Source organism: Pelobates fuscus, chromosome 6 (genome assembly GCF_036172605.1).
Source record: "Pelobates fuscus isolate aPelFus1 chromosome 6, aPelFus1.pri, whole genome shotgun sequence".
NCBI lineage: Eukaryota > Metazoa > Chordata > Amphibia > Anura > Pelobatidae > Pelobates > Pelobates fuscus.
Window position 1 is genome coordinate 87,748,634 of NC_086322.1, and position 27,357 is coordinate 87,775,990.

General features: G+C 37.6%; 1 protein-coding gene across 8 annotated transcripts in view; it reads right to left on the reverse strand.

The window, feature by feature from the left end:
• The window catches only part of FRYL (FRY like transcription coactivator), a 252,499-nt gene that overhangs the window by 7,058 nt on the left and 218,084 nt on the right, over positions 1–27,357 (reverse strand). For all 8 annotated transcript variants that reach the window (XM_063457943.1, XM_063457944.1, XM_063457940.1 and 5 more), the window contains 16 exons: positions 26,873–26,967; positions 25,887–26,494; positions 24,367–24,464; positions 22,097–22,267; positions 20,314–20,454; positions 18,562–18,738; positions 17,308–17,469; positions 16,225–16,299; positions 15,833–16,009; positions 12,257–12,457; positions 10,872–11,042; positions 7,229–7,482; positions 5,463–5,670; positions 4,732–4,881; positions 4,402–4,500; positions 3,367–3,435 (listed from right to left, as the gene is read on the reverse strand). In XM_063457943.1, the coding sequence (XP_063314013.1) occupies positions 3,367–3,435; positions 4,402–4,500; positions 4,732–4,881; positions 5,463–5,670; positions 7,229–7,482; positions 10,872–11,042; positions 12,257–12,457; positions 15,833–16,009; positions 16,225–16,299; positions 17,308–17,469; positions 18,562–18,738; positions 20,314–20,454; positions 22,097–22,267; positions 24,367–24,464; positions 25,887–26,494; positions 26,873–26,967 (2,856 nt within the window). The remainder of the gene's footprint in view (positions 1–3,366; positions 3,436–4,401; positions 4,501–4,731; positions 4,882–5,462; positions 5,671–7,228; positions 7,483–10,871; positions 11,043–12,256; positions 12,458–15,832; positions 16,010–16,224; positions 16,300–17,307; positions 17,470–18,561; positions 18,739–20,313; positions 20,455–22,096; positions 22,268–24,366; positions 24,465–25,886; positions 26,495–26,872; positions 26,968–27,357) is intronic.

Sequence of the window (27,357 nt, forward strand, 5' to 3'; positions counted from 1 at the left end):
CTATGAGATGAAAGGTCAGTTATTGCTGATGGTGGGCATTGAATTGTTTAATAGTTACAAAAAAGGTCTAGCAAAAATGAATTAGCGATGGATACTCTGAGTTAGAAATGTAAACAAAATGGCATCCCATCAATTATTAACAAATCATTAAAGAGACAATATTCAGAAATGAAGGATGCTCCATTGTCGCACAAAGTCACACATCCTACAAAGTAATTAATCTAAATATATTAGTGCTCCAGGCTCAGGGAACGGCAAATCCCCTTAATACTGCCAAATGCAGAGAGAGTCCAGGCACATAGATTCCATCATAATGCATACTTTTTATTGAATTAGCACAACATGACAAAGTTTTTGCCAACATGGTTAGCGGTTTTCAAAGTCATAGGACTTGAAAAGGCTGTCGATATGGGTCAAAACACTGTCAGGTTGTGTTTATTCCCATAAGAAGTACGGTATGCAGTATAATGGAATCCCTGTGCCTGGACTCTCTCTGCATTAAATAGCTCAGGTGGAGACTTTTCCCAGATCAGCTACTTTTGGTCCACATTTTACCATTTGGATTTTGAATTGCTACTATTTAGAAGTCACCAAATAACTGATGGAATAACGATTTGAGGAAACTAAGGCAACTTTTAGGAGCACATTACTCTGAACTTGCCTCCCCTTTTCCACCTGTTTCTAAAGCCCCCAGAATAATTTCCCTTTCCACCAAAGGAGTAGGAACACTTGATGGAGTTAAACACACACATCAGTTGTATATGATTCCTACAAATCTGAAAGTTGACATATTGACGTGATTTTTCCTTTTGATGTGGTGATTATAGTAAAGGGATGGTTAAGGCAATGCGGATTTATCTGTTTAAAGGGGCACTGTGCTCTTGGGAACCTTCAATGCATCCGAAGTTCAATTGTAGCCTTCTACAAATCGATTAGACACAATCGTGTCTCTGAGCTCTGCAGGCAATTACTTTGACCTCATGGTTTTTAATGACATGCGTTTACAGCTAAGAGACCTTATAGACAGGTCTTTCCAAATTCTGTCCAGTCAATTGCATTTGCCACAGGCGGACTCCAATCAAAGTGTAGAAACTTCTCAAGGATGATCCAGACATGGGATGCATCTGAGCTAAAGATCAAGTGTCATAGCAAAAAGTTTGAATACTTATGTCAATGTGACAATTCAGGTTTTTAAATTGCTTTGTAATTATAGTGTATTAAGTGTGGATTGACATAATTTAAATTAAGCAATCACAGCATACGATTGCAACATTAAATTTAGTTTCAAAACACCCTTAATTTAGTTACTTAGGACCACAAAAGGAGAAAGGCAATGTTGCAATTGAATGGATCCATAAATCTATAGTAAATCTATTTCACTAAATAAAATTTGTACGAATGTACATTCAGAACTAAACGAATTGCACGTCTACTTTATATTTCCTATATAATAATTGGCTAAGGAGGTTATGCGAGACTTCATGGGACAAACATCCCATGCCAGGCAGCGAGGGAGCAAAGTACTTACTGTGCTCCTGCAGCACAGCTCCCTTGCACGTCCTTTAGGGTCCGATGACAGGCGCGATGTGACGCGTACAGGATATGACATCTTTGCACAAAAGGAATTAGCTTATTGGTCAGATTCCAGTGATCATTCACGTAATTTTCCCTCCCTCTTGTTTTGCCACTTTTCAGAAATCTGAATTACTTTGTCACTTCCGAACTTCGTCACTTCAGACATTCGTAAGCATCCGAATGACATGAAATTCGTACGAATGTACATTCGGAACGAAATGAATCGCACATGTCTAACATATAGCTGGTGGTTTGGAATTCACGGATAATGATGGGGTTGAGGCGATAACTAACTAGCCTATTAGCCCTCTGCACAAGGAACAGCAAGCAAGCGACCTGTGGATATTTTTTGGTGGAAACAGACCATTTCTTATGTAAATGTCTGTCAAAGCCAGCCTAATTTACCTACCCCTTGATACACAATCAACAAACCACAGATTTTCAGGGGTTTTGCATACGACTCTACCACATCCTAGTTACAATGCAGCCATTCAAGAACAAAGAGAAGAAATGCAGGAAAGACAGTAAATACTAAGCCGACAGAAGAAAGCACTACTGGATTTTATTTAGGTTCTTTATATTTATTGCAGGAGCAGTAAAATTATTCTTTTGTATTCTCTTTCCACCCTGGTGAGGCAGTGATTGTGGAGTGACCAATGTCTGAAACCTTTATTTTGCCTACAGGATTATCCAAAATAGTCACTGGACAACCATTAATTGCTGAACTCTATGTCATTATAGCATTGTGAAGCAGGGACTTTGGCTATATAGCTCATGTAACTGTTTGTATTACAAAAACATGCCGGCTCATGCTAGTTATATGGCATTATCTTGCGTGAAGCTGTCGTATATTAGTCATGTTAAACACCCACATGCAGTGATTACAAGAGATTCATAATGGCACATATACACCCTGTACTCTCCTTCCCTTTGTAATCAGATGATTTAGGTAGATTTTATTGAGTATGTTCATAAATATACATAAAAAAATAATTATAGAATCTGTCAACAACTATCAACAAGAAAATACCAAGGATATTGATCTCAAAAGTCCCAATATTTATTAAACATTAAAGCAATTTATCACATTGCTTTCTGAAGCAAGAGGGGGACATTTAATAAACTGGCATTTAACAATGACAAAAACTAAATTTGTTTACATTCACCCGCACAGAGCGACAATGTTTCATTTTAGTGGTCTATGACCAAGCCTGTACCCAGAATTAAACTATACAGGGGTATATTCACTGAAGGGTGAATTGTACTGAATCAAAATGTAAAAAAAAAAAAAAAGAAGTCAGAATTGCTGCAATGGAAATACACAACCATTTCAGCTATCGTCCAAACTTGGCTTTTTTCTACCCCTAAATTTTGAAATTCTGTTTTTAACCCCTTAAGGACACATGACATGTGTGACATGTCATGATTCTATTTTATTCCAGAAGTTTGGTCCTTAAGGGGTTAATCACCAAAATACACTGTTTTAATAAACCCCTACAAAGTTTAATATCCAATTTCTGTTATTTAAAGGGATATTGTCTGGAAATATAAGTGTAATTTCAGCAGTCTAACGTATTGCTGTAAATCATGGACATTTTTACAAATATATCTAAATTTAGTCATCATTCTGATGGGAGCTGCAGCTGAAACGATCCACATTCATTACCAGCTGGATAATTTCACTTTTGCAAATTATTAATTTTCAGTATATAAAACAGGTACACTTGATCCTTCAGAGGCTTGGGCAACAGAAGACCACTCAAAGATGCAACATACCATGGAGACACCTACCTGGGCTTCAGTATTTGATGCTTGGCTGCCATCACCTGAACCAAATGTTCTTTTGCAGTTGTCTAACCACTGTAAGGGAGATACGTCACATTACAATTCAAATAACATTTTCACAGCTTTGAGAAGAACAGTGGTAAAATGAAAAGAAAAAAGAAATATCCTGTTGAAATGCATAGGAGTAACTAAAAAAAAGGTATACTTTTATATCTCTAGCATAGCTGAATTAAACTGGTTGCCTGTAGCTGAACTAAAACCCCTATAACCCTCATACACTAGTTGCCCTGGATGGCTGTGGTTATATAGATGAAGAATTGCTTTGTGAGTCACAAGAAAGTCAGAAAAAGATGTGCACTATACGAGTGTACACGACACGTTTTTCTTTCTGTTACACATAAGGAATTAGTGGGAAGAATTGAAAACCACACTGGGAGCGCCCCTTTACAGAGTACTAAGAATTATAGAGGAAAGTCTATTTATAAAGCAGCTGCAATATATTCATGACCTCCAGCTCACCTTCACTGTAATGCAACAATAAGAGAAGAAGAATGTGTTCTTCTCGGCGGGCCAATTTAATAAAGGCAACTCACTTAGTGAATTAACCACGAAGCTCTGCATTAAAGAGGGAGGAGGGGAACTCTCTAAGGAACATAGTGCCAGATTCAATTAGTGACATGAACCCGGGGTCCGCTGTAAATCTCATTCTCTTTCCTGGCTTGACAGTTGCCATTAATAAATATTCTGCGGAAGTAAAAGCACAGCAAATGCCAGCAAATTTACTTAAAATAGAAACGTACATGTTCAGTGTATTCAAATAATTGAAAATCTACATAATCCAAGTACAGAGAGTCCACACCTGTCCCCCAATTATAGCTGAAAATGAAATGGTTGAGGATATAAGTCACAAATTTATCTAAAAATGAAAGTTGGTGTGTGGTTAAAAAAAATCTATACAGAGGGTTGATAGCGTATGACAGTCTACCACTGGCCTACAATATTAACCCTCCATTACACAGCTATCCTGGTGCAGAGTTTTACCTGCTCAGCGGCCTCCAGCTTGGAATTATATGTGTCCAAATGCTCCTGCAGCTCCAGCACACTGAACTTCAAGGTCTCTATCAAACCACAAGACATCAGCTGCAACAGAAACAAACAGATATATTGGGATTTTAAACATTATCCACACAATATTCTATTACCATACGGTAATACATTTTTTAAAAAAAAAATGATTAGTAAGTTAAAATAGAGATAACTCGATTTTTAAAGATGTGAATCTATATAGCGAAGTGTGCAAGCATACAAGTCAATGCGTGTAACAAATTTTCAGACTGGAAAGACAACAGACAAAGAAAACAATCTTATTACCGTTTCTGCATCCACAAAGACTGTCGGGCATTCTGAACTTGCCATCATCACTTCTAAGGAGCTTTTAAATTTTGTACCAATTCGTTGCAGGCTTTCTCCAAGGAAACTGATAGAATCATTTGTTATAGCCCCAAATTTTCTTTGAATCGTCTGTGGAGAACACAGATATGTTAATGCAGCATACTAATGGGATATAAAACTGCACTGGAATGAAGCTGTAACTGAAGTAGATTTGCAGTGGGAAATAAAAGGTAAAACATCCACAAAGGTCATGATTTGTTTCCAGAACCAGTTACAATAAACATATTAATAATTACCACTGGGCCAGTTATCGTTTGAGGTTTGCACTACATGATTCTGAAAACCTATGGACACCTGTCTAACAAGTGAAGTTTCCCCTAGTCCAGGGATGCGTTGAAAGCTGTGAATTTCAAATCATCTCCATATCCAATACTTCTGTTGACTCTACCATTATTTGGTATAAGCAATTTAAACCAAGATGTCATCGATGACCATGATCATGTTAAATATTTCAACTGGAATTTGCATAGCTGTGTCAATCTACTATTCTACTGAGTGCTACTGATAACTTTGTCTTGTTCCCTCTAGTTGTGTGGCTGCATTCCTGGAATTAAGGGGGCAGTTTTGTGTTTCTGGCCAGGTATCTAGTGTGTCTTAAGGTCCGATATCACAAGCAAATAATATATTTTGTGCCAAATGTGGGAACTGACCTTAAACAGCCTAGAGAACACATGAAATGTCTGAGCTGCACAGGACCCATCGCTTTCCGATAACATTTGGTTAACATGGCAGCGCCATGCATCTTCTTCATCTTCGTAGGCCACTGGTTGGAAAGCAGCTAGAATAGCAGAAAGAAAAGGGGATGGTGGTGGAGACGAATGAACCTCAGCAAAGCAATCCTGTTCTCCATCTTCCTGGCTGCAAATAGATTACAAGTTGTACATAGTAATGCAGAAATGTTGATAAGAAACGAAACAGAAAACAAACTATAATATTTCAACAAACCAGTTACTCCAACTAATTGCAAGAAAACAAACAGGTCAAGATTTGTCAGTGAAACTTACTTACAGGTGCAATTTCCCAAAAACCCTCGAAAAACAAACTGAATATATAAATCTGAAGCCCTTCTTGCTTATCAGAGAGGTGGACATGGTCTTCATTGGTGAAGATAAAAGATATCAGTATTGAACAACATATACATGCTACATCCTTGGCAGACAATTTTCAGGACGTGCACATAGAATGCACAATCACTGGCTGGAAAAGGTCCAACTGTGACTACTGCAGATCCGCATTTCTTTTAATTATCTAAAGTAATATCTGAATGTATCAAGAAGAAACGCAGAGAGCCCATCCATTTCTAGGGACGATCAATTGAACTGCCTTTGTGAACATGATGCTGTATACATAGACTGCCAAGCCAATACACACTGCATTTTATCATTTTGCAAATCAGCCAAATGAATTAAGGCCTTTTACATTTGGTATTTCAGTAGGCCCACACTGTATGAGTAGGTCTTGTTCAACAAAGAAAATCCAACATGTGTGAGATATTAGCTCGAAGTCAAAGCCAGATTTAGTGGGTTATTCACTAACCAGTGTGTTGTGAGGATTTCACAACTGAAGATATAATCTCTCAAGCTCTGCTACTATGTGAGCTTTTACCAAGTCATTTTATTGTAGATTGTGAGTTTTTTTTTTTGTCATCGCAACTCACTCAATTAAAATATTTAATAAAAATAAGGAAAACAAGGTTACCTGAACAGTACCTACTCCCCACCCCTAATAACAATGCCAAATTACTGGCATTTATAAAGCGCCAACATATTCTGCAGCGCTGTACAATATAATAGAAACAGACTAATTAAAAAAAAAAAAAAAAAGGGATCGACGGCTCTGCCTATGTGTGGAAATTTGGCCCCTGAAACTCATGTATACAGAGTAATTTACTATATAGCCTGTGAGCTTGAGATCTAAGGTTAAAATGCAGAGATGAGAAGAGGTAGCAGAGGAAATTTGGAGATGACAGAGAGAATTCAAAGTATAACTGCAGTAACTGGTAACACGTAAACGGCATGAGGAGGTGATTGAGTGTGATAGCAAACAAACTGGGAGAGCATGTTATAGCGATAGCATATTTACACTCCGTTCGACTGCTAAAAAATGTTTTTAATTCTGCTCTGCAAACATGCTAACCGCAATATCAAACCTCCATAATAGAAGAAATGTACAAAATTCCAGACACAACTGAAAGTGTGAAGTGAGTTGCTTTTAGATTGTGGATGATTTTGACAAGGGCAAATATTCTGTAGCAAGACATCATTGAGCACTGAATGCACAATAAGACTCCTGTCTAGGCTTTAAATGAACACTACAGTGTCACCAGGTGTGCCACAAAAATGAAAAAAAATTTAAATAAAAACAACATTTAAAATGGGTGGATACCACTATTATGAAGTGCTATCTACCAACGGACCTTGATAAATCAGAGAAATCAGCTTCTTCCTCTTCACATCTCTCATCCAGTTCCTTCAATGCAAGTGTGACGTCATCTTCACACACAGAGTCAGGAGGGCTTTCAGGAGCTGGAGGTTCCTGGGTATCACATTGTTCTTCCACATCTGAGGGCTCATGACAGACCAATGATTCATGCAGCTCCTGAGTAATGTAGGAGCCAGTGTCTTCACTGGTAGTGCTCAGCTGCTCATCTTTTACTGCCACATGGCCATCCTAAAAACCAGACAGCACATATCATTATTGTATGTAAACTGGAAACAAATATACATATAGTTTTGTTTTATCACATTTTATTAACAGCTGCTGTAAGAGTGGAGGGAACCCACGACTAACCACTTAAGGACTAATGAAAGAATTCTTCCATCAAACAAGAAGCTTAAATGGGATTATAAAACTGAAACAACACTTGGTGACACGGGGGCTATAATTATATCTATGTCATGCTGGCATACGGTCTTTGACTGGGATAACAATATTCAATGGCCCTTAAGAGGCTAAATGTCAACCTTGAAACACTGAATATATATTGCGAACCTCTACTACCTGAACAAAAAAAAAAAAAAAAAACCCACACAAGGGACTGTCTTGCACAACATTACTATAATACTTAGTGGGGATTTAAGTTTCATGACATCCTTATCAAAATCTTATGAAGACCCAGGGGTTATGAACCACTGGAACTCAAATACTATTCTGACCAGGGCTGTCAGAATAAAAAGGTGATTGGATGAATCAGTCCATTCTGATAATTGTTTTGGATTAAAGCAATTAAAGTAATTTGTCTATCAAGTACGCAGTGCCCAAAAAATTATTCTAAATACCAAAATCTTGTACTTTTATATCATTTATTATATTCTTCCTATTATTGTATTATTATGGACAGGGTATGGTAATGCATATTTTATTATAATGCGTTAGGTTACCAGTTGTGTTACTCATACTTAAAATATATGTAAAAGTTTATGATTAGAGGTTTTATTTCTATGTATTTTCGGCATAAATAACATGTTTGTACAAAGTAACAAAACAAACAAAAAAAACACAAACTCATTTAAAAATCTAAAAATAAATCTTATCTTCTGATTTTCAGCTAAGGGGTCAATAAGCAAGTGGACAGTAAAATATACTTCTTTACAAGATTTACTCAAATCACTGTTACTTCGACTGCCAGTTTTAATAGAACTGTTTCATGCCAGATAATAAACAGAGAACACTACAAATATAATGACTGGATGGATTTTGGGTGTTGGAACATAACTGTACACATAAAAATATATACAATTGCAGCATTAAATGCTCAACAACAAACAGAAAAAATAATTAAAGTTAACATGTGAATCTTTACCCAATTAACACATATTTAGCTTAAATTACTGCCTAGACTACGATTAGATGTCAGCATTACATTTTTTTTTTTTTAATTCATTTTGCTCTGCTAAAAAAGCCTATTCAAATGTTATCTTACAGGTTTGTAGTAAATAAAAGGAATGCTTTTTTTTTTTTTTAAAGTAAAACCTGGGGCTAAATTATTCATAGTGCCAGATTATTCTAGGTCTCCTGATACAGACAGTGGGAGCTTGATTCCGGATATCTAGGCCAGGCATATGCATTTGCCCACAAGTTAGAAAGCTGCTGGCCATAATCACGGGCTTGAGGATGATATATATTAAGTTTACTGTTCATTCAAGTGAAGCAGAGACGGACATTCAAAGGAAATGGCTAAGAATAGGATACATATACACACACATTTTTTTCAAGCAGGTTTGCCAATGGTTTTCATGTTAACCTTTGCCTTACTCTGTACTCACCCCGTGAAAATGTTTAAAGGGACACTATAGTTACCAGGACAACCACAGCTTAATGTAGTTGTTCTGGTGAGCATAATAGACCCCTGCAGGCATTTTGCTGCAAACACTGCAGAGAAAAGGCAGTGTTTGAGTGACTGCCACTGGAGGTGTCACTAGGCTGTAATGTAAACGACCACTAGAGGAGTTTCCTGGGTCAGTGCTGTACTGACATTCAGCATCCACTGAACTTTTCGCAAAGAGATGCATTGACTCAATGCATCTCTATCAGGAGATACTGACAGGCCAGCATGGTGTTTTGCTCTGTCCCCCGCCCTGCCTTCTTGGCTGAGATCATCAGAATTGACAATCTCAGTCAAGTTAATGTTTTTCTATCGAAAAATATTGGATTGGATGAGATTGTCAATTCTGATGATTTCAGCCAAAGTGGCAGGGCCAGCGCCGGAATAAAAGTAAGGTTTTTATTACATTTAAGAGGGGAAAGTTGGGACTGGTCACATAAATCGTGTTTTTAACATTAAAGGGTCAGGAATACACGTTTGTATGTCTGAGCCTATGATGTTCCTTTAAATATGTTTTTTTTTTAAATCCCTAAAAAAAAACAACAACGCATACTTGGTTGATAAGTGAACCTTATCTAATATTATACAAGGGATCTTAAAGAAAGAATCTAGCATTAGAAACATGAACATTTATTTCTAATGTTACAGTTTCCTCCTGACTACACAGATTAAGGGATCCCTTGTAAGAGGAAACCATGTTTACTTACCTTACATTCCTTGCTGCAGCTTCCCTCCTGACGGAGATAACCATCTCTGTTATCTCAGCCAATTCAATGCTTCTCCACAGGGAAGCACTGGGACAGTTATTGTGCGTGCTTAGCAATTGTTTCACTGCACCAATCAGCATCTTCTCATAAAAATGAATTACATTAATGTATTGCTAAGGGGAGAGTCAGGAGTCTTCATGCAGAGCGTTAGGATGCCAAACATCTGCCCTGCAAGATTGCAGGACTGTTTGTAGGAAGCACCTCTAGTGATAGTGTTTATAAAACAGAGCTTGCAGGGATAGTCTCTTTACAACAAAACCACTACATTAAGCTTAAGTAGTTCTAGTGCTTAGAGTGCCCCTTTAATGATATGCTAATTTAGTCAAGATATGAGATATTTGCCTAAGTCACAAAGAAGTTAATTTGACAATTAAATATATACCAAATAGATTTATACGGTGATGGTAAAACAGACAAATATGGAATTTTCCTATTTAAAGGCATTAAGAGATGGAAATGGAAATACTTACAAGTCAGAAATCCGGATTTAAATGAAACGTCTCCTCCTCAGAGGGCTCTCCAATACATTTAAAACTAGGATTGTGAGCTTCTGGTAACGTAATATCACCATGGTGACAAAATATCAACCACTAACGTAGCTGGCCTGAGGTCTAACCCCTAATCATAGCCCAGATCACAAAGACTAAGAAGCAGATCAACTATAAGAAGCATCACAAGAAAAATAAATAATTCTAGAATCAAAGAAACCATGCCCAATAAATTAACAAATTCACCCGAAATGGTGATAGCTTATTAAGTATATTTGTAACCTTTTGGGGGTAATACATAAATAGTAATACTGTTTGTCTAGTAATATGCCCCCAAAAAGGTAAGAAATATTTAACAAACAAAATAATGTCAATCTGACAAGTAGAACAGAGCCAATGAAATAAAAAAATAAAAAAATAAAAAAGACAAAGCTAGAAAGAACCCAAATCAGCCATGCACCATCCCGGATTGCTCCCCACCTCGGCCAGCTGACTGTTAGAGCAATCTGGAGGGTTCACCTCCACACTTGGGGTTTCAGCTGTGCTTGGTAGCGCTTCTTCGCTTAGAGCACTACTAACTGAATCTTGAGAATGAAGCATGGAATCCACATGGTCTGGAATACCATCCTCAACTGTGCAGTCATTGTGTAGCTAAAAGAGAAAAATACATCCACAAGTCATTATATTCAATAACTGCTGCAATATACAAAGTTACAAACCCACAACACAATCTTTACAAGCAATACATTTCATGTTAAGCACCAATCCATTCCATGTTTAACAATAGCTGCATGCTTAACTGTATTGAGGAAATTCTAAATTATTATAAATTATTGTTTAATAGAATTTTTCTCTAGAAAGTTGAAAAGAAAAATCACTGTTTATGTAGTTATAGGGGTCTACCAATGTATGTAACCAACGATCTGAGCATGCATGCATTTTTGTGTGTGTGTGTGTGTGTGTGCATGTGGATTTTACCGTATGTATATGCAGTTGTGTATTTTGGTTTGGTGCCTCCCTAGGCATGACTAAACCTGGGCACCCCTCTAACCTAATTTTGCCCCACCCCTACCGGTCAAGGCCACACCTTTTCCTGATTAAGAACCCACCCCTTCCTCTTTACACTCCACCTTTTAACCCCTTAAGGACACATGACATGTGTGACATGTCATGATTCCCTTTTATTCTAGAAGCTTGGTCCTTAAGGGGTTAAAGGGATACTATAGCGCCAGGAACGTTTTTCCCTTACTCGGCACGGAAGGTTAAAACTCCTTCAGTCACTTACCTGAATCCAGCGCTTGCAAAGGGGAGTGGGACATTGCACCCAGACCACTTCAGATTCTTATGATGACATAGACCGTCACTTGTCTTTATTTGGTTAAAATCATGTTTTTTGCATTTGTCATATACATATACCAACATGATTATGAATAACTATCAAGGCTCTGGGATTTGAACAAAATTCCAAAGCAACTAGTAAGCAGTTTTCCCATAAAGAGTCTCTTCATGAAGAATCCATACAATCATACCTATTATCATCGCAATTTCTGTCTATTTACCAAAAATCCTAATAGAACTATAAGTCCCAACATTTCAAATGGCTAGAGTTACATTTTCAATTTTAGGAGGTGGTTAAGAAGGTATTCCAGAGGGCTGAGCTATTCCAGGATCTCTTAGGTGACATCTGAAAGCCATTTAATGTTTTTACACAGAAAGATGTATTAACACCTTCATTGTAGGTTAAATAAACACTATTGTGAGTTTTATTGCTGTGATAATCTGTTATATATTCTTAAACACCAGCTTGAACCTATCATTTGGGACAAAAAAAAAAAAAAAGTAATATGCAATATTTTATGACGTACCATTTGTGATCGCGATAATATCTGGCTTGCGGTCAGTGTTTCTTCTTCTGAGGACTCATCAGTGTCCTCTTGATTAGTCAAGTTCAGGCTGGGTGTGCTACCAGAGTACTGACACTCCTGCAGAGATGGGGTGTCACCTTTGTCAATGCTGTCCAAAGAGCGTCTGCGGACTCCCCAGTTAAAGTTGTCCATGCTTTCACCCTAGAAAAAAAACAAAAAAACAAAACAAAACACAAAGAAAAAAAAAAATATATAAACATCATAAATCAAACCCTCCTCTGAGCATCACAAATCACAAGCAATGCAATCCAAAGTAGAGGAGGATTGTCCCTAAAATGGTTTAAAAATCAATGTTTCATTGCTTGCAGCTAATTTAATAGAAAATTAGACCTGTTCTCTATCAGGTAAACAAAATGCAAACATTTGCAATTTTTTTTTTATGTTGCTTTGTAAGTTTTAGTTCACACGTCAGACTACAAAAACGGCACACAAGACACAAATATCACAGGGGATCACAGCTGTAACAAGCCACTCCACCAGGCTGCAACTTACCTGCAGTTCCTGGTTAGCAAAAAGGAAAACACAAACAATTATAAATCACCAGGACAAACACACAACTAGGAGAATACATTCAGCAGTCAATATATTTTAACAATGATAAGAATCCTGTCTATAGATACTAAACCAGTCACAGTATTCTAAAAGAGGTAACAAACCGCATTAAAAAAAAAAAAAAAAGAAAAGAAAAAAACAATCTTATTTTTTAGCAGTTTTAACACCAGTACATGGATTTCCTTCACTTTTCATTCAATGTAGCATTCCTCCTAGAACTACATTTTTGGTTTTTATTTCCAGCCTTTTAATGAATGAGGTCTCAAGAAAATAAGCCACATGTGTGCAAAAATCGGGAGGATGCATGTTATGTGCTGCCAATTTATTGCCTATGCGATTGTGCTCAGGATAGAATCCAGAAGGCAGATTATCCCAATTACAATACATTTTCTCATAGAAACGCCATATAGGAGCTGAGAAAACATTTGACATGTCTGTTACCTGCATGCAGAATACTAAAAACAGAATCAAATTAATTTTTTAATTAAAAAACAAAACAAAAAACTGCTTTTTTCTGGTTTAAGTGTATACATTAAACAGATAAAAATCTGGAAACTGTAATATGCAAGTTATCCGTTTTTCTAAATCTAAATGGCTCGTTACTGATTCAGTGGCAGATACCGACTGTTTCAGAGTGTATGTGCTTGTTAGCATCTGGTGAAAGTTCCCATGTCACAGCTTCTCACTATTCATTCTGATTAAACCATCCCTGAGATTAGACCTTGTACACTGCATTAGTTCTGCTATTATGCTACAAAGTATGTCTGTATGTCTCCTGCAGAGGTAATAAAGTCTTCTTAAGGGGATACCCTTGGCACCAATACTACTTTAATTCATTTGAAAGATTTTGGCCTCATAAGGGTAGGCTTATGGTGCAGCATTCCACAAAAACTATGACGATTTGAGCATGCAAAAAATACAGAATACAGCATAGTAAGGAGGTCACATCTATCAAACACACTAAAGTTGTACTGGTGCCCAGTGTCCCTTTAAAATATTTCTTGGGGTCTAAACTTTAATGAGTTTTTTCCACCTCATGAGCATCAAGATAAGAGAAGAAGTGTGTTGTGTGTTTAGTTAGACATTGCTGGTTGGAAGTTGAAACATCCTTGCTAATAAGGCACTTTTGTAGAAGAATTATATGTACAGTGAGATTTAATAATTTTTTGTGTTGTATTGGGGACTGCTCTGTTCACGAGACACTATAATAGTGGTGTACCGGGCTTTGCCTTTCAAATTTTACTAAGAAGTTTAATCTAACACAGTATATATAGAACGCGGCTTTGCACACCATGAATGTTTACTAACCACAGGTGCGATTACACTCTTGACTCAAATTCATATTACCAACCCTTATAATGGACTTGAACGAATTTCATACCTCCAGCGATTGATTAAATCTTTTTGTCTAAAATTGTTGCCTATAGCTCTCCCTTGGAAGTGTGACATTAAGTTGCCACTCTTGAGAATAACGGAGTAGCAAACTTGAAACCTTCAGCAATGTGATCTCTCTCTCTAAATGTATTACCTATTTCCCGTAAGTGCGATATTTAGGCTTAGCAACTTAGGGATCTAAATGCAGCACATTATCAAATACTTTCTTTTATGGTGAACGAGGAGATATGACTTCTATCCATTACAAAGTGTAATTGGATCTTGCTCCTATTCACCTATCTGCATTTATTTCAACCCCCATTCTTTTAATATTTTTTCACCTAACAGTGTTTCACTTAGCATTCACCTATGTTTGTCATTTGATCCGTAACGGTTAATAAAGTTTATTCCTCTTTACCCAAGAATGATATTTTAAGTAGTGGTAATTTCAGTGACGTCAAACCTCTCCCTTTTATAGCCTGAGTCATACCCTCATAAGTTTCCTTTCTCGTTAAACATTTATATTGTGTTATGCCCATATTACCTGCCTAACCCTTCAAAAGCAACAGAGTAAGTCTATCTTATATCTGTAGTGAATTGTTTTACCTCTATATTTTGTGTTTACTTGTCTTTGTACTCTTTGCTAATGAAATCTATAGCCTGTATCCAATACACATGATGTAGCCAGATAGAGGCGTTGGAAAAAAATAAAGGAAAAAGTAAAATAGAGTTTCATGTCCCACAAATCAAGTTTGATATTAAACTGTCCGTTAGCAATATGTCTGGAACATTGGTTACAATTCAAAGTCTCAGGAAAGTGGCAAAAGAAGTACAGCCTTAAAAACCAATAACGATGTCACTACTGATGCGAAACAGTGAATAAAGAAATACAAATAAAAATAAAATTGTGAAAAAAACAAAAAAGGCATGTGTGTTACAAATTGTATTTACAGAAGAGCCACCATTTTGAATCAAAACTAAATTGGTTTAACAGTGACTTCAAATTAAACTGTTGCTAAAGAATTTGAGGTTGTTATTCTTGATTGGTGGAATTGAAGGACTGAATGTTTTTGTTATTTAGCCATTGATATCAACACACTGCCAGGATTTTGGTTATTTTGTCCACCTTTACTTACACAGTATGACATCCTTTGCACACAGATATAGCCACATGTTAACACTGATAGTAACAGTACTTTGCATGCAGGAATCTTTACCCAAGAGTTGATTCACTAAAGCGTGAACTGTCAGGAGTAAAACATTTTAGGCCACAATAGCCAAGTTTGAAAAATTCTCAAAGCTAATTTTGAGACTTTTTACCTTGGCTAATTAAGCACAAACATGCAATTTACCATTGTAACCATGCCAGTGGTAACACTTGTAATACTCATAACCACGTCCGTGGTTACACTTATCTTTTATGTCTAGTTCTAGGATTGTCAATTCCAACATAATTGGTTTTACAATTTAAAGTTTAAAAGGATGTTTACTCCAAAACAAATACTATGATATTAAAATGCAGCACACTCCTCATCGGAACATTTAATAAAATAATAAAATCAAAAACAGAAGACACAGTGGGGTGCTCACCTCAGCATCTTCCAACTCCACATCCAAAAAATCAAAGTCCTTGAATACACCAAACTGCTGCTCACTGCCAGTATCCTCCACAGTAACTTCCTCCTCTTGAATGGCTTCCTCAGTGCTAGATATAAGACTGGTTTGCTGGTCTCCAACTTCAAGATCTTCATTGGATGAAAACACCACCTGCCGCCAGAAGGATAAAAAGGATTAGAATAGAAACCTTCTAAACACTCCATTCAATGCGGGAAGTCAGAACGCAGCAATTAACAGGTATCAAGCACTCTTAACACGGTATTTAATATGAGAAAGCAAAGTGCATAATTGCAATTGAAAGAGCTGTAATTAGTGGTTGTATTTAAAAAAGAAATAAAAATAAAGGGGTTTTTCTTTTCACTTACAGATGGATTTTTGGGGAGACCAGACTCTGGCCCACACAATGATAGTACATTCATTAATTTCTCGCGTGTTCTCCTCTAAAATGAAAACAGAGATCACACAAAAATCAGATATCTTGGTTTTGGCATCAAAGATAATGCTGGCATAGTACAATTAAATCTGAATGAGATACATACCAGTATATAATCTATCAAAGACAAGTCAAAGAAATAAAGTATTTTTGTCTGACCTCAAATTAAAATAGAATATGCATTATGAGAGTTTAGCTTTCACAGTTTTTCAGTTATGTCGAGAGGTCTCAATCTAAACCAATCTTTGAAAATCGAAGTCTCTGTACCAGCACAATGCAAAAAAGAAAAGGCATCAACTGCATAGAGACATAATGAGAGCAATGTGATTTCTGGCATGTTTTAAGTTATGAGATGGCTGTTCAAATAAGTCTGAATGAACCAAAACCACCTATACTCAAACCTTTCTGGTAACTATGATGTGACACTTTAAAAATCATAGAAAGTAAAGGACCAGACTTTATTTTGATTCAATAAATCTGCCTTGGACCTGTTTCAGGCTGAAGGCTTGGGCTGTCCCTGTTTGTTGGTCATTAATATGTTTGCACTGGGAAATAAAAAGTAAATCAAGTTCAATACACTAAGAAAATGGTTGTTATCATCAAATGGATACCATTTTGGGTTGGTTAGGAACGGTATTTTGGAAAACGAATAAATGCATTTCTAATTGCATTGTTTAAATTAGTTACGGATATGCATTTTGAAACCTATACATTCCCTGTAAAGAGGCACCTAAAGCACCAGAACCCCTTCAGATCACTATAGGTCATATATAGGTCATAGTGTTTCAGTACCCATTCAAACGCGAGTCTCCTGTAAACATGGTTAACAAAGTTTTACATTGTTCTGAGGTCAATAAAACAATAATGATTAGTTTGGTTACAGTATCATGTGTATCCAAAGACAACATGCATATTGTAAGTTTGCGGGTAGGACTCTTAAAACATACAATGTTGCTTCTCTCTGAAACTAAGGTTTGTTATCATATCCTATCAGATCAACTTGCTACATCCATACCTGAGATAGCTGCGGCCTCTTCCAACTGACAGGGACAAGGGCATTGGAATTGGAACCAGAGGAGGTTGAGGATGTGCTTCGAGTAACAGCAATCACCTTTGGCTTCCCATTCCTTCCTGCTGCACTGTGTTGGTCACCATATTTCTGTCCTATTATCGGGGTCTAAGAAGAAGATCCACATGCATCAGAAAGGGGCTGCACAAGGCACTCAGTAGGCTGGATACACTAAGAATGCCTATGAGTTCCGAACAAGTCACATGCAGGAAGGAACAAGTCTGTGACCAACCAACAATTTATTTCCTTGTTGTGGTTAGGCTTACGTGTCTAAAGTGAAGCTTCAGCATACACAAGTGGGCTGTTAGAGACATACTTCCCCACCCCCCACCAAAAAAATAAAATAAACAAGCCCATAATCCTTAAGCCACAGGGTGTAGATACTTTGGTATTAAGGAAATCCAAAAACAGCTAGGGGGCTTTGCTGTAAGCAGTGTGGAATAAGTGAGGTCAGTAGCCCTTAAAATCTTGACTGCAAGACCGTTAGACAAAAAACTACTACCCAACTCACTGGCACCCAAATGGTAATTGTATCAATAGATATTTTTCTACTGGCTTTTTAAAAAGGCTGTTTGAGACTGCAAAGCTTGTAAAGGGAAGTGCCCATGAAGATCATTAGGGTTGTGAGCAATAATAGTATCAAAGGACATGAGTAGTTAATATTTGTACCAGTCTGAAATAATATAGTGTTTAACTACATCTTAAGAGCTATAGGGGAAAACAAGTATTCTAGAGGAAGAAACCAGATTTGGCACACTGAAACAAAAGAAATAAAATGGTCAAAGTGCACTTACACGGCAATTCATTTGTATCTTACAACCAGTGTTGTAGAATCATCTAATGTCACTTTTCACATCAATAATGTGCAACAGTGCTTCTTCATTGATAGACAAGTAAACCCCCTACTAATAGACTAATAGACCTACTAATGTACTAATAAACATTCCTAATAACAACCTAATTCAAAAAACATGGGAGTCTTTGGCTTTCTAAAGGACTACACAGAATGCTCTTTCTGGACCATAAGATGATTTTTATTTTTTAATTATAAAATCTATGGGTCTCTTTTTTCCACCCTCAGAAGAGTGTTTTATAGTTCACTGGTTGTTTTATGAAGTTACAAATCTTTCCTGCAACATTCAATCAAGAAAATTGATGTCATGCCTTAAGCACCTTTAAATCAGCCAAACCTATACGTACCTCTGATATGTCAAAATGAAAATCTAATGTTTTTCCTGGAAGCTCTTTTGAGGCGCAATTGAAGATTTTCGCAAATGGAATTTCAGGTGACTTTGGAGCATCATTGGGCAAAACAAGGCTGGCAGAACGAGATACCACAAGTTTGAGGATGTTAAGCGCCTCTTTCCAATATGCACTCTGGTGGAGAAGATGGGTTAAAAAATTAATATATATAAGTTATCTGTTAAGCAAATATTACACCAATAATGTGTCTGTTAAGCCTTATCTAAATGAAATGGTAGAACCACCTAGTTTCTGAAGGACTATCAGTGACTAAATCAATGCTGTAAGCATGCAATCTCAGACAGAGGAGCCGTGAACAAGAAAGCTCAGACAGAGGAGCCAACAGTGGACATGCTGGGGAAATGGCAGAGCTGAAAACAAGCCCAGGCAAAGGAAGATCTGTGAGGAAGCAAGCTTTGCCAAAAACTGCTATATTAGTGATTATACATGGCTTAGAAACTAGTCATCTAGTCCTATAACAACATAATACATATATACATACATACATATATATATCGATCACTGGTTTGAGTAATGGTACCCCAAACCCCAATACTATAAGATGCAGAACAACATACATGTCAATGCAGATCACATGCTGTGAATGTGGTTGTCACACAACAAATTGACCTCCCAAAACAATATGCTCATTTGTCCTTTCAGACAGTCACCTTAGTCTATTATATATATCTGTGCGTACATGTACGAATACACGCTTGTTTGAGCAGGGCCCTCAACCCACTGTTTCTGTGTTCAACTCATCTTGTTAGCAATAGTTGTCTGTTAGCCAACCCATTGTCCAGTGCATTGGAATTTAGAAATCTTAATAATAATAATAATTATAATAATGTATACTAATTTAACCAATATGTAATCCATCTGCAGAATAAATAAGAACAAAGACAAAACAAAAAGCAATCCTGTTACTGAATGTTAGTTTGTAACATTTACTCAAATGCTAGACTACAGAGCTCTCCTTGGTAGCCTGTGGAATCCGCTATCCTTTCAATAGCTTTTTATTTGTATTACTTCCAAACCAAGTCTTCCACAAGAAGCACAGCAGTAATTAAATGACAGGGTTATGGACCCGCTGACTGCCAGAGGGAAGCTCTCTCTATAATGTACTATGAGTGTCTGCGGTATACAGTTTGCCCATCTTATGTCAAAGCAGCAACCTGAAGGCAGTAATGCATTTGCTTTTAAGTCTGAAGGAGGACAAAATAGTACACAGACAGGGAAATATGCTACAGGAACATCAAACATGTATTTAAAATAAATAAATAAAAATAAAATGGAGCAATACTGTCTGTTTCTTACCCTATCCAAGCATACACAATCAAGGTACACAAGAGATAGTTATGTTAAGCACAAATGCTAAGGTTCTATTGTAACGTACCAACAAGCAAAAATTCAGGCTAACAATACCAAGCAAAGAAGGATATGTACACATGTAAATGGTAGCTGCATCTAGGGATACATCTAACATAGTAATCCACGTACCTGCAGATACACACAGGAAACATTAAGAAAGAGCTACTCAGAGAAAATGAGACTTAATAACTTAATCTCCATAAAAGTACTTTCTAAACCGCTTATCCTTATCCCAGACAGCATGAAAACCAGCAGGGACAGTATCTGATGCAGAGTACACCTTCACCTACAAAAGGAAGATGGATGCAGATTTTAGTTGATTTAAGAGAAAAGACCCACCTGCACATATTTTCCAATAATCTTTATGATTTCAAGGTTAAACTGCTTTACTGGAGCAGCAGAGAGGTCAATGTGACTGAGAAGGCTGTAGATGATCTGCAGTAGAGACTGTTGCATGCTGGCCAGGCCTTTCTCTAGAAGCTGAAATACAATAAACAGAAATCAATCAATATAATGTAAAAACAGACTGTGTAACAAGGGATAGGCTGCACATAGAAGTGTAGGGGAAGCCTGCACAACACATTGTACTAGGACAGCACCTGCACCCAGGAAATCTATGTATAGTTTGAGTTACAATAGAGAAGTGTGTCTTTCATATAAACCAGATTCAGCTTTCCCCAGATTGTTCATTAAAGTAATGGAAAGATAATAACACATGTTAAAATCACTGGGCACTCACAGACCAGCAAACGTAAACAAATAGGAGTTCCTGAATGCAATATGCCCATAAGTATTGCGCAGAAACCAGTTTCTTAGCCGGGTACGTTTCTCCCGGGGTAATGCATCAATATCAAGCATCAGAAAGCCATGAAATGGTCTACAGGTGCTTCAAGCCAAACTCTTTGGGTCAAAGGCTTATACTAATAGACCAATGGTGAATGTGAAAAAATTACTAACAAACATGGACAAATCATAAGAGCTGTTAATATCAACAGTATTTCCTAAGCGTTCAGTTTTCTCTGGAATTGGCTTTTATTCTCCAACTCTTTTCCAGTTTTGATTAATTTAGCTTAAAATGTGCAATTCCTTGGTTAATTTCCAACAATTGAATTCAGTGGTTCACCTTATGTGTACTGCTAAAGAAACTGAAGTGGAATGCTATTCACTGAAGTGGAATGCTTCACTTTCAAAGTATTAAACAGAAGGGGAAAGCCCCACAACAAGCAGAAACTAAAGATGGCTGTAACCTGGCCAAGCATCACACTGGGAATTACTCAGTGTGTGGTTACATCTGTAAATAGTAGACAGACTGTCATGAAATGCAAGTGATTTGCAATCAATTTCTAGTAAGCATGACTTAACAACTACTCAAAGTTCATGGATACAACAGAAAATAAGCGCTCGCTACACAGTGCAAAAAAGGAATGGGCAGCAGAGAATCTGTGAGACTTCCCAAAAATCTCACCAAGAGAACAAATATAGGTAGACAGAGTGATAAACCGCGCCCTAAGGGCGCGGTTTATCACTCAAAGTTCAGTGCTTGGCCAAATCCTCTTATGATGAAATGCCTATTGCTCATGGATTCTATAAGGGCTAAGAGTATGCTAATTCATACACTGTCCACCATTTATTGATACAAATGCCGCTAAATTAAAGCCAGTAGTCAACAGTGAGTTTATCCTTTTACTGTTTGGCTTAATGCAAAATCCAATGTGCTCCAACAGACACAAGGGCTAATCTCTAAATTCAAGAGAGAGTTTAAATACAAATGGCAAAATTCAGGCTAAACGATCTGTGACTATAGCAAACATGGAGAACTTTATTTTCAGTTATTTTTTCCTTAACCCCTTAAGGACACATGGCATGTGTGACATGTCATGATTCCCTTTTATTCCAGAAGTTTGGTCCTTAAGGGGTTAAAGTGTGCCATATGGAATTAAGTTTGTTACAAATCAGACTTTAGTCAATAACCATGAAAGTAAAATCAGAGCTGAGCTAACAAATATGCTGGTGTCTAAATACTTATGGTCTCTCCTCTATAAAGAGCACGTGGTATGTGCTTCTTTCACGAGAATGTTGGGAACATTCAGGTAGAAGGCCATTTATGTGGTTTATTTCTTACCTCTGCAAGATAAGTTACAAGGCTAAACGTTATACTGGAAAAGGCGTCATGAAGATAGCGGCACACAACGTTGATCCAGTTAAAGCAGTCTCTGGAGTAGCTGCGTGTGCTGTATAAACTCATCATGTGAGCCAAGTTTGCAAGCGTGGATGATTTTTCCTCTGCACAAACCTGGAGAACAAAATAAACAAGAGTTAGTTAGATATGTAACAAACCCGTGCCCCACCAGAACTGGCAGAACGCAGCTATCAATTACACTAAAACCTAAGTTGAATGGAAACTTGTTTAAAAATGTCTCCTTTGCAGAGTATACAGCAGGTGCTTTTCTTCTTCCCATTTGTGAGTTTTAATTTGTCACATGTAGTTCCTGGAACACAGAATATTCCCACTATATGTTATGTGTGCACAATTTAGACTAAGAACAAAAATAATTTCCAAACATTACAGAAACTCCCTCCCTCAAAAAACATGCTGAATACATTGCTAAATACTTTAAAAGGCATAAATGGCATTTCAAATCCCTAATTAAGGGAATTCTAAAGAAACAACAAAATAAAAACAGTGCAACAATGTAAAACACTAAAAGGGACACCCTATATGTGTTGTCCAGTTTTTGTTCTTTATATCTGGTGGGATCCAAAGTGTGGAGCAGTGATGCGCCAAGAAAAGGACATGTTCGAGTCGCCTTTGGGTACACCACGCAATTGTCTGTTCTGCATGCTTGTTTTTAAAACACACATGGTACAAACCATTGTCTGGAAACCTATTCATAAACAGGAATATACATAGGACACAAGGTCACATTTAGGCTGGGTTTCTCAATTGGTGTTCCACGAGAACACAAATGGGGTTCCGCCAAAATTTCGGGAAACAAAATGCCCACCGCAATAATTGAGACGGGTGTCAAGGGAGCACACGTAGAGCATTGATGCCGAAGCCAGGAATATGACGTCACTCCAGCATCACAAAGAGGGGCTCAAAGGAGCTGAGCAGGAAGATCACTGCTCCCTCGCCGCTCGCACTGTACGTTTGCACGCCAGCCGCTCAGCCCAGCAGCCCCACTGGACTGCACGCCAGCCGCTCAGCCCCACTGGACCCCAGGGATAGAGATTACACGCGAGTAACTCACAAAGGTAGGGAAGCTGGGTGGAGTGAAATAAAAAAAATAATAATTTTTTTTACATTGTGTGTATGTCTGTTAAGGAGTTCGTCGGTGAGCATGCGCTTGTCCCTGAGAGTGCGCGTGCATGTGTGTTTGTCAGTGAGAGTCTATGTGTGCATGTGTTTGTCAGTGAGAATGTATGTGTGCTTGTCAGTGAGAGTGTATATGTGTTTGTATGTGTGTCTGTCAAAGAGTATTTGTGCCACAGTGTGTATCTGTGTGTGTCACTCAGTGTATCTGAGTGTGTGTATGTGTATCTGAGTGAGAGTATATGTGTTAAGGTGTGTGTGTGTCTGTGTGCCACTATGTGCCACACTGACACACAGACACACACCAGCACATACAAACACAAGCACACATTTTGACAAACAGAAGCACACATTTTGACACACAGATACATACATACACACGGTGTGTCAAGGTCTGTGTGCCACTATGTGTGTATCTGTGTGTCAGATACCTACATACACATTGACACACAAATACACACCGGCACATACAATATTATTATTATTATTATTTTTACAGGGGGTGGGGAGTAGGGGAGGGGTTCCACGATGTTGACACACTATGTCAAAGGGTTCCACTGGAAAAATTAATTGGGAACCTCTGGTCTAGGGCAAAGGAAAGGTTTTTTTACAGTAAGAATGTGGAATTCTTTGCCTGAAGAGGTGGGTTTATCAGAGTCCATACAGATGTTTAAACAACAATTGGATGAATACTTGCAAAAACATAATATACACGGATATAATTTCTAACTAGTGGGGTAATCGCTTCTTGATCCACGGAGATATCGGACTGCCATTTCCTAGTTTGATGCAAAATTGGAAGTGCTTCATTTTTTAGATTTGCTGGACTTTTTTTTTTTTTTTTTTTAACCCCTTAAGGACCAAACTTCTGCAATAAAAGGGAATCATGACATGTCACACATGTCATGTGTCCTTAAGGGGTTAAACATAGAACAAATGTTAAGATTTTGAATGTAAAATTCTTTTCTACGCAGCTTGTGGGACAGGGATCTCCAGATGACTATATTCCTTTTGAACTCACTTCCATCCTGAAACACCAGTCATCTAGCACGAAAAAAAAAAGATCGAAGAGAACATACCTTGGCTATTCTGTCTGCAGTTTCTTTACAGAATGGGGTCGGATTATCAAAATGTTGGATGAGATGGGGCAACAAGCATAGAATATTCAGAGGAAATCCTGGAAAAAGAAGAGGAAAAAAGATGAGCTAAAACACTTAGATTTATCTTTTACACATATAAATTCATAACGCATTAGAAAATTCTTTGTTAAAGGAATTAGAGCCCCACTTATGAATAATCAATAAATATGCAAATCAAATACTAAACTTGACCACTCACAACTGATGTCAAGATGACCATCCTTCTCAATATGAATGTTGAGAACAATGGAAATTAATAATCATGTATATCAAGCCAAGATGGGTGCCGCAGTAAGGGGCTGGAGAAGGAGACAGATTCATTATATATCCATTAATTATAAATAAAATGGTAATTAGCACTGCTGAATAGTACATTTTTACACAGTGCACCATAAAATGGTATAACAAACTCTTTGTTAATTTTTTTTTTACTAATCAGAGCTTCCAAGAAACTTTTACTAAATTGTACATTCAGATTGCTCTGGTTTTCAAGTACGTCCTGGGGATGTTACTTTTGCCCCACATCCAGTAAATAATAGTAAAAAATAACAGATTTATACGTATTTCCTGCAAATAAAATTTGGAATTGGAGATCGATGTCCAAATGACCATATATATGTGGTGGTTACAGATTGAGGATCAACTGATTATCGATCTGGCCGATTTTCTGTAGTTTCAGCAATATCGGTATCGGCCAATAAAGATACCGATATTGCTGATAATGTAGACCAGGGCCGCCATCAGGGTCCTGGGGAGCCCAGCACACTCTTACTTACTTTCCCTTCAGCTCCCCTGTCTAACTCTCGCGAGTCCTGCGGCCGGTGGAGCGTTGCCACTGGTTACCACGGCAACGCGCCACGCGGCACACAGGCCGCAAGAGTTACACAGGGGAGCTGAAGGGAAGGTAAGTAAGAGTGTGCTGGGCTCCCCAGGACCCTGATGGCGGCCCTGGTCTACATTATCGGCAATATCGGTATCTTTATGTGTGTTTTTGTGCAGTGAGTGTTTGTGTAGGTATGTAATGTGTGTTAAATGGGGGGAGGGGGAGGCATTTTTATTTTAACTTTTATTTTTTTTAAATATTTAATTTTTTTTTACATTTTGTTTGTCCCCCCTCCCTGCTTCAATACCTGCAATAATTACAATTTCAACGTTAAGTGGACTGGGACACTACACCCACACAACTTCAATGAGATGAAGTGGTCTGGGTGCCTATAGTGTACCTTTAAGGGACATTGCACTAGTGGATTAGAAATAAAAACACTTATGCAGGTAAGATTCAACTGATCCACATGTTCTGCTAATTATAAAACCTATAAACAATGCTACTTATTTACTCTGTATGACAACTTTATGCACACCTCAAACATTCTTGAATTATTTCCTTACTGTGAGAAGCCTGATGTGTACTATTCTTTCTTTAATCAAGTGCTTTCCCAGTACCTCCGCATATTACGTACCAGCTAGAAGAGGTGGGTCCACCAACGTATGCTTTGATACGGTGATGAGCTTGCTGAGAAGGTGAACGGTCATTTCCTGTGTGGACACCGAGGTAAAGCCCTTCAGGAAGAGCTGCTGAAGTCCTGGAAAATTATTCCATTTCAATTTACTCTGCACATTTTCAATCTTCTCTCTACTCTCAGATTTGTCCAGAGGCATGTGAGTGAGCAGTTTGTTTAGAAGCTTTAAAGCAAGGAGGTACTCATACTCATAGTCTGACTCCAGCAAGGACGCTGCGATCCAGAATATGGTGGCCATGAGATTGGTGGGATCAGTAGCTTGCTGCACATCCTGCATGCCTCCCTCTCTGAGAGAGGATAGGCTTCTAGTCCTTGCTAAACTGCCCCCGTGATTTATCCGTCCATCCATTATATCCAGTGTGTTACTTCGTCGCCGGTCACCTCTTCGATCAACAATTAAGCTTAGCCTCAACGAGTTGCTTCTTGCATTGTTGCAATAACCCATGAAGTTACCACTACTTAGAGGACTTGTGCTTAGGTTCAACTGTCCAGTGCTCTTCCGGTTAGCTGCATGTTTATTGCCCATTATGGGATCATGGTACGATGTCCTACAGAACAAAAAAAATCACAATTCATAATTAATTATGTAAACACTGTTTAAAAAAAATAAGCAAAACATTTACTGTGCATTCCTCAGCTATAGACTGTAAATAACTATAGGTCTAAGAACATTTTGATGCATATAATAAACTATGACTTTCTTCAACTGTCGTGTTAAAACATTTTGCTTAGTAAAGTGCTAGACAGATCACTGTAGAATGCTATTAAGCTAGATAGCCATCTACTACTACTTTATAGAAGGTCAATCTAAGTAATGGAAGAGCGTGTAATCTACCTAAAGAGACAGTTCTGTGCTTTCCAGTGCTAAAGCTGCAAACATTACCAAAAGTATAAATACCACAATGAATGCACAAATGGTCACGTACTGAGCAAGTGCAGTGAGAAGATCATAATGCTTCATGGTCTCCGACAACGTGTCAATGGCCGACTCCAGTGTTAGAAGAAGCTCAATGACAAAACCCTACAATGAAGCAATGTACATTAAGTCACAAAATTAGATAATTAAAACACATAATGAACAATTCTAACATTCTCAAGCAATTATTTTAGACTTCTCAAATCACATAGCTTTCATTCAGACTAAACAAACCAATTAAAATACAAAACAAAAAAAAGTGGGATTTTACAGTTCATGGGCAATAACTGTGGAAAAAAGTTTGAGAAGACAGCTCAAATTGCTTGTACTTTCGTGGGTCTTCATTCAAGTCTCAATAAGATTTTAAGGGATCTATTGTCCAGTAAATAATATTTGTTTTTTTGCTACTATAAGTTTATCAAAATAAAGTGGTCTTGGTGTCTATAGTGGTCCTTTTAAGGGTTACTCCAAGCATCATAACCACTATAGTGCTCT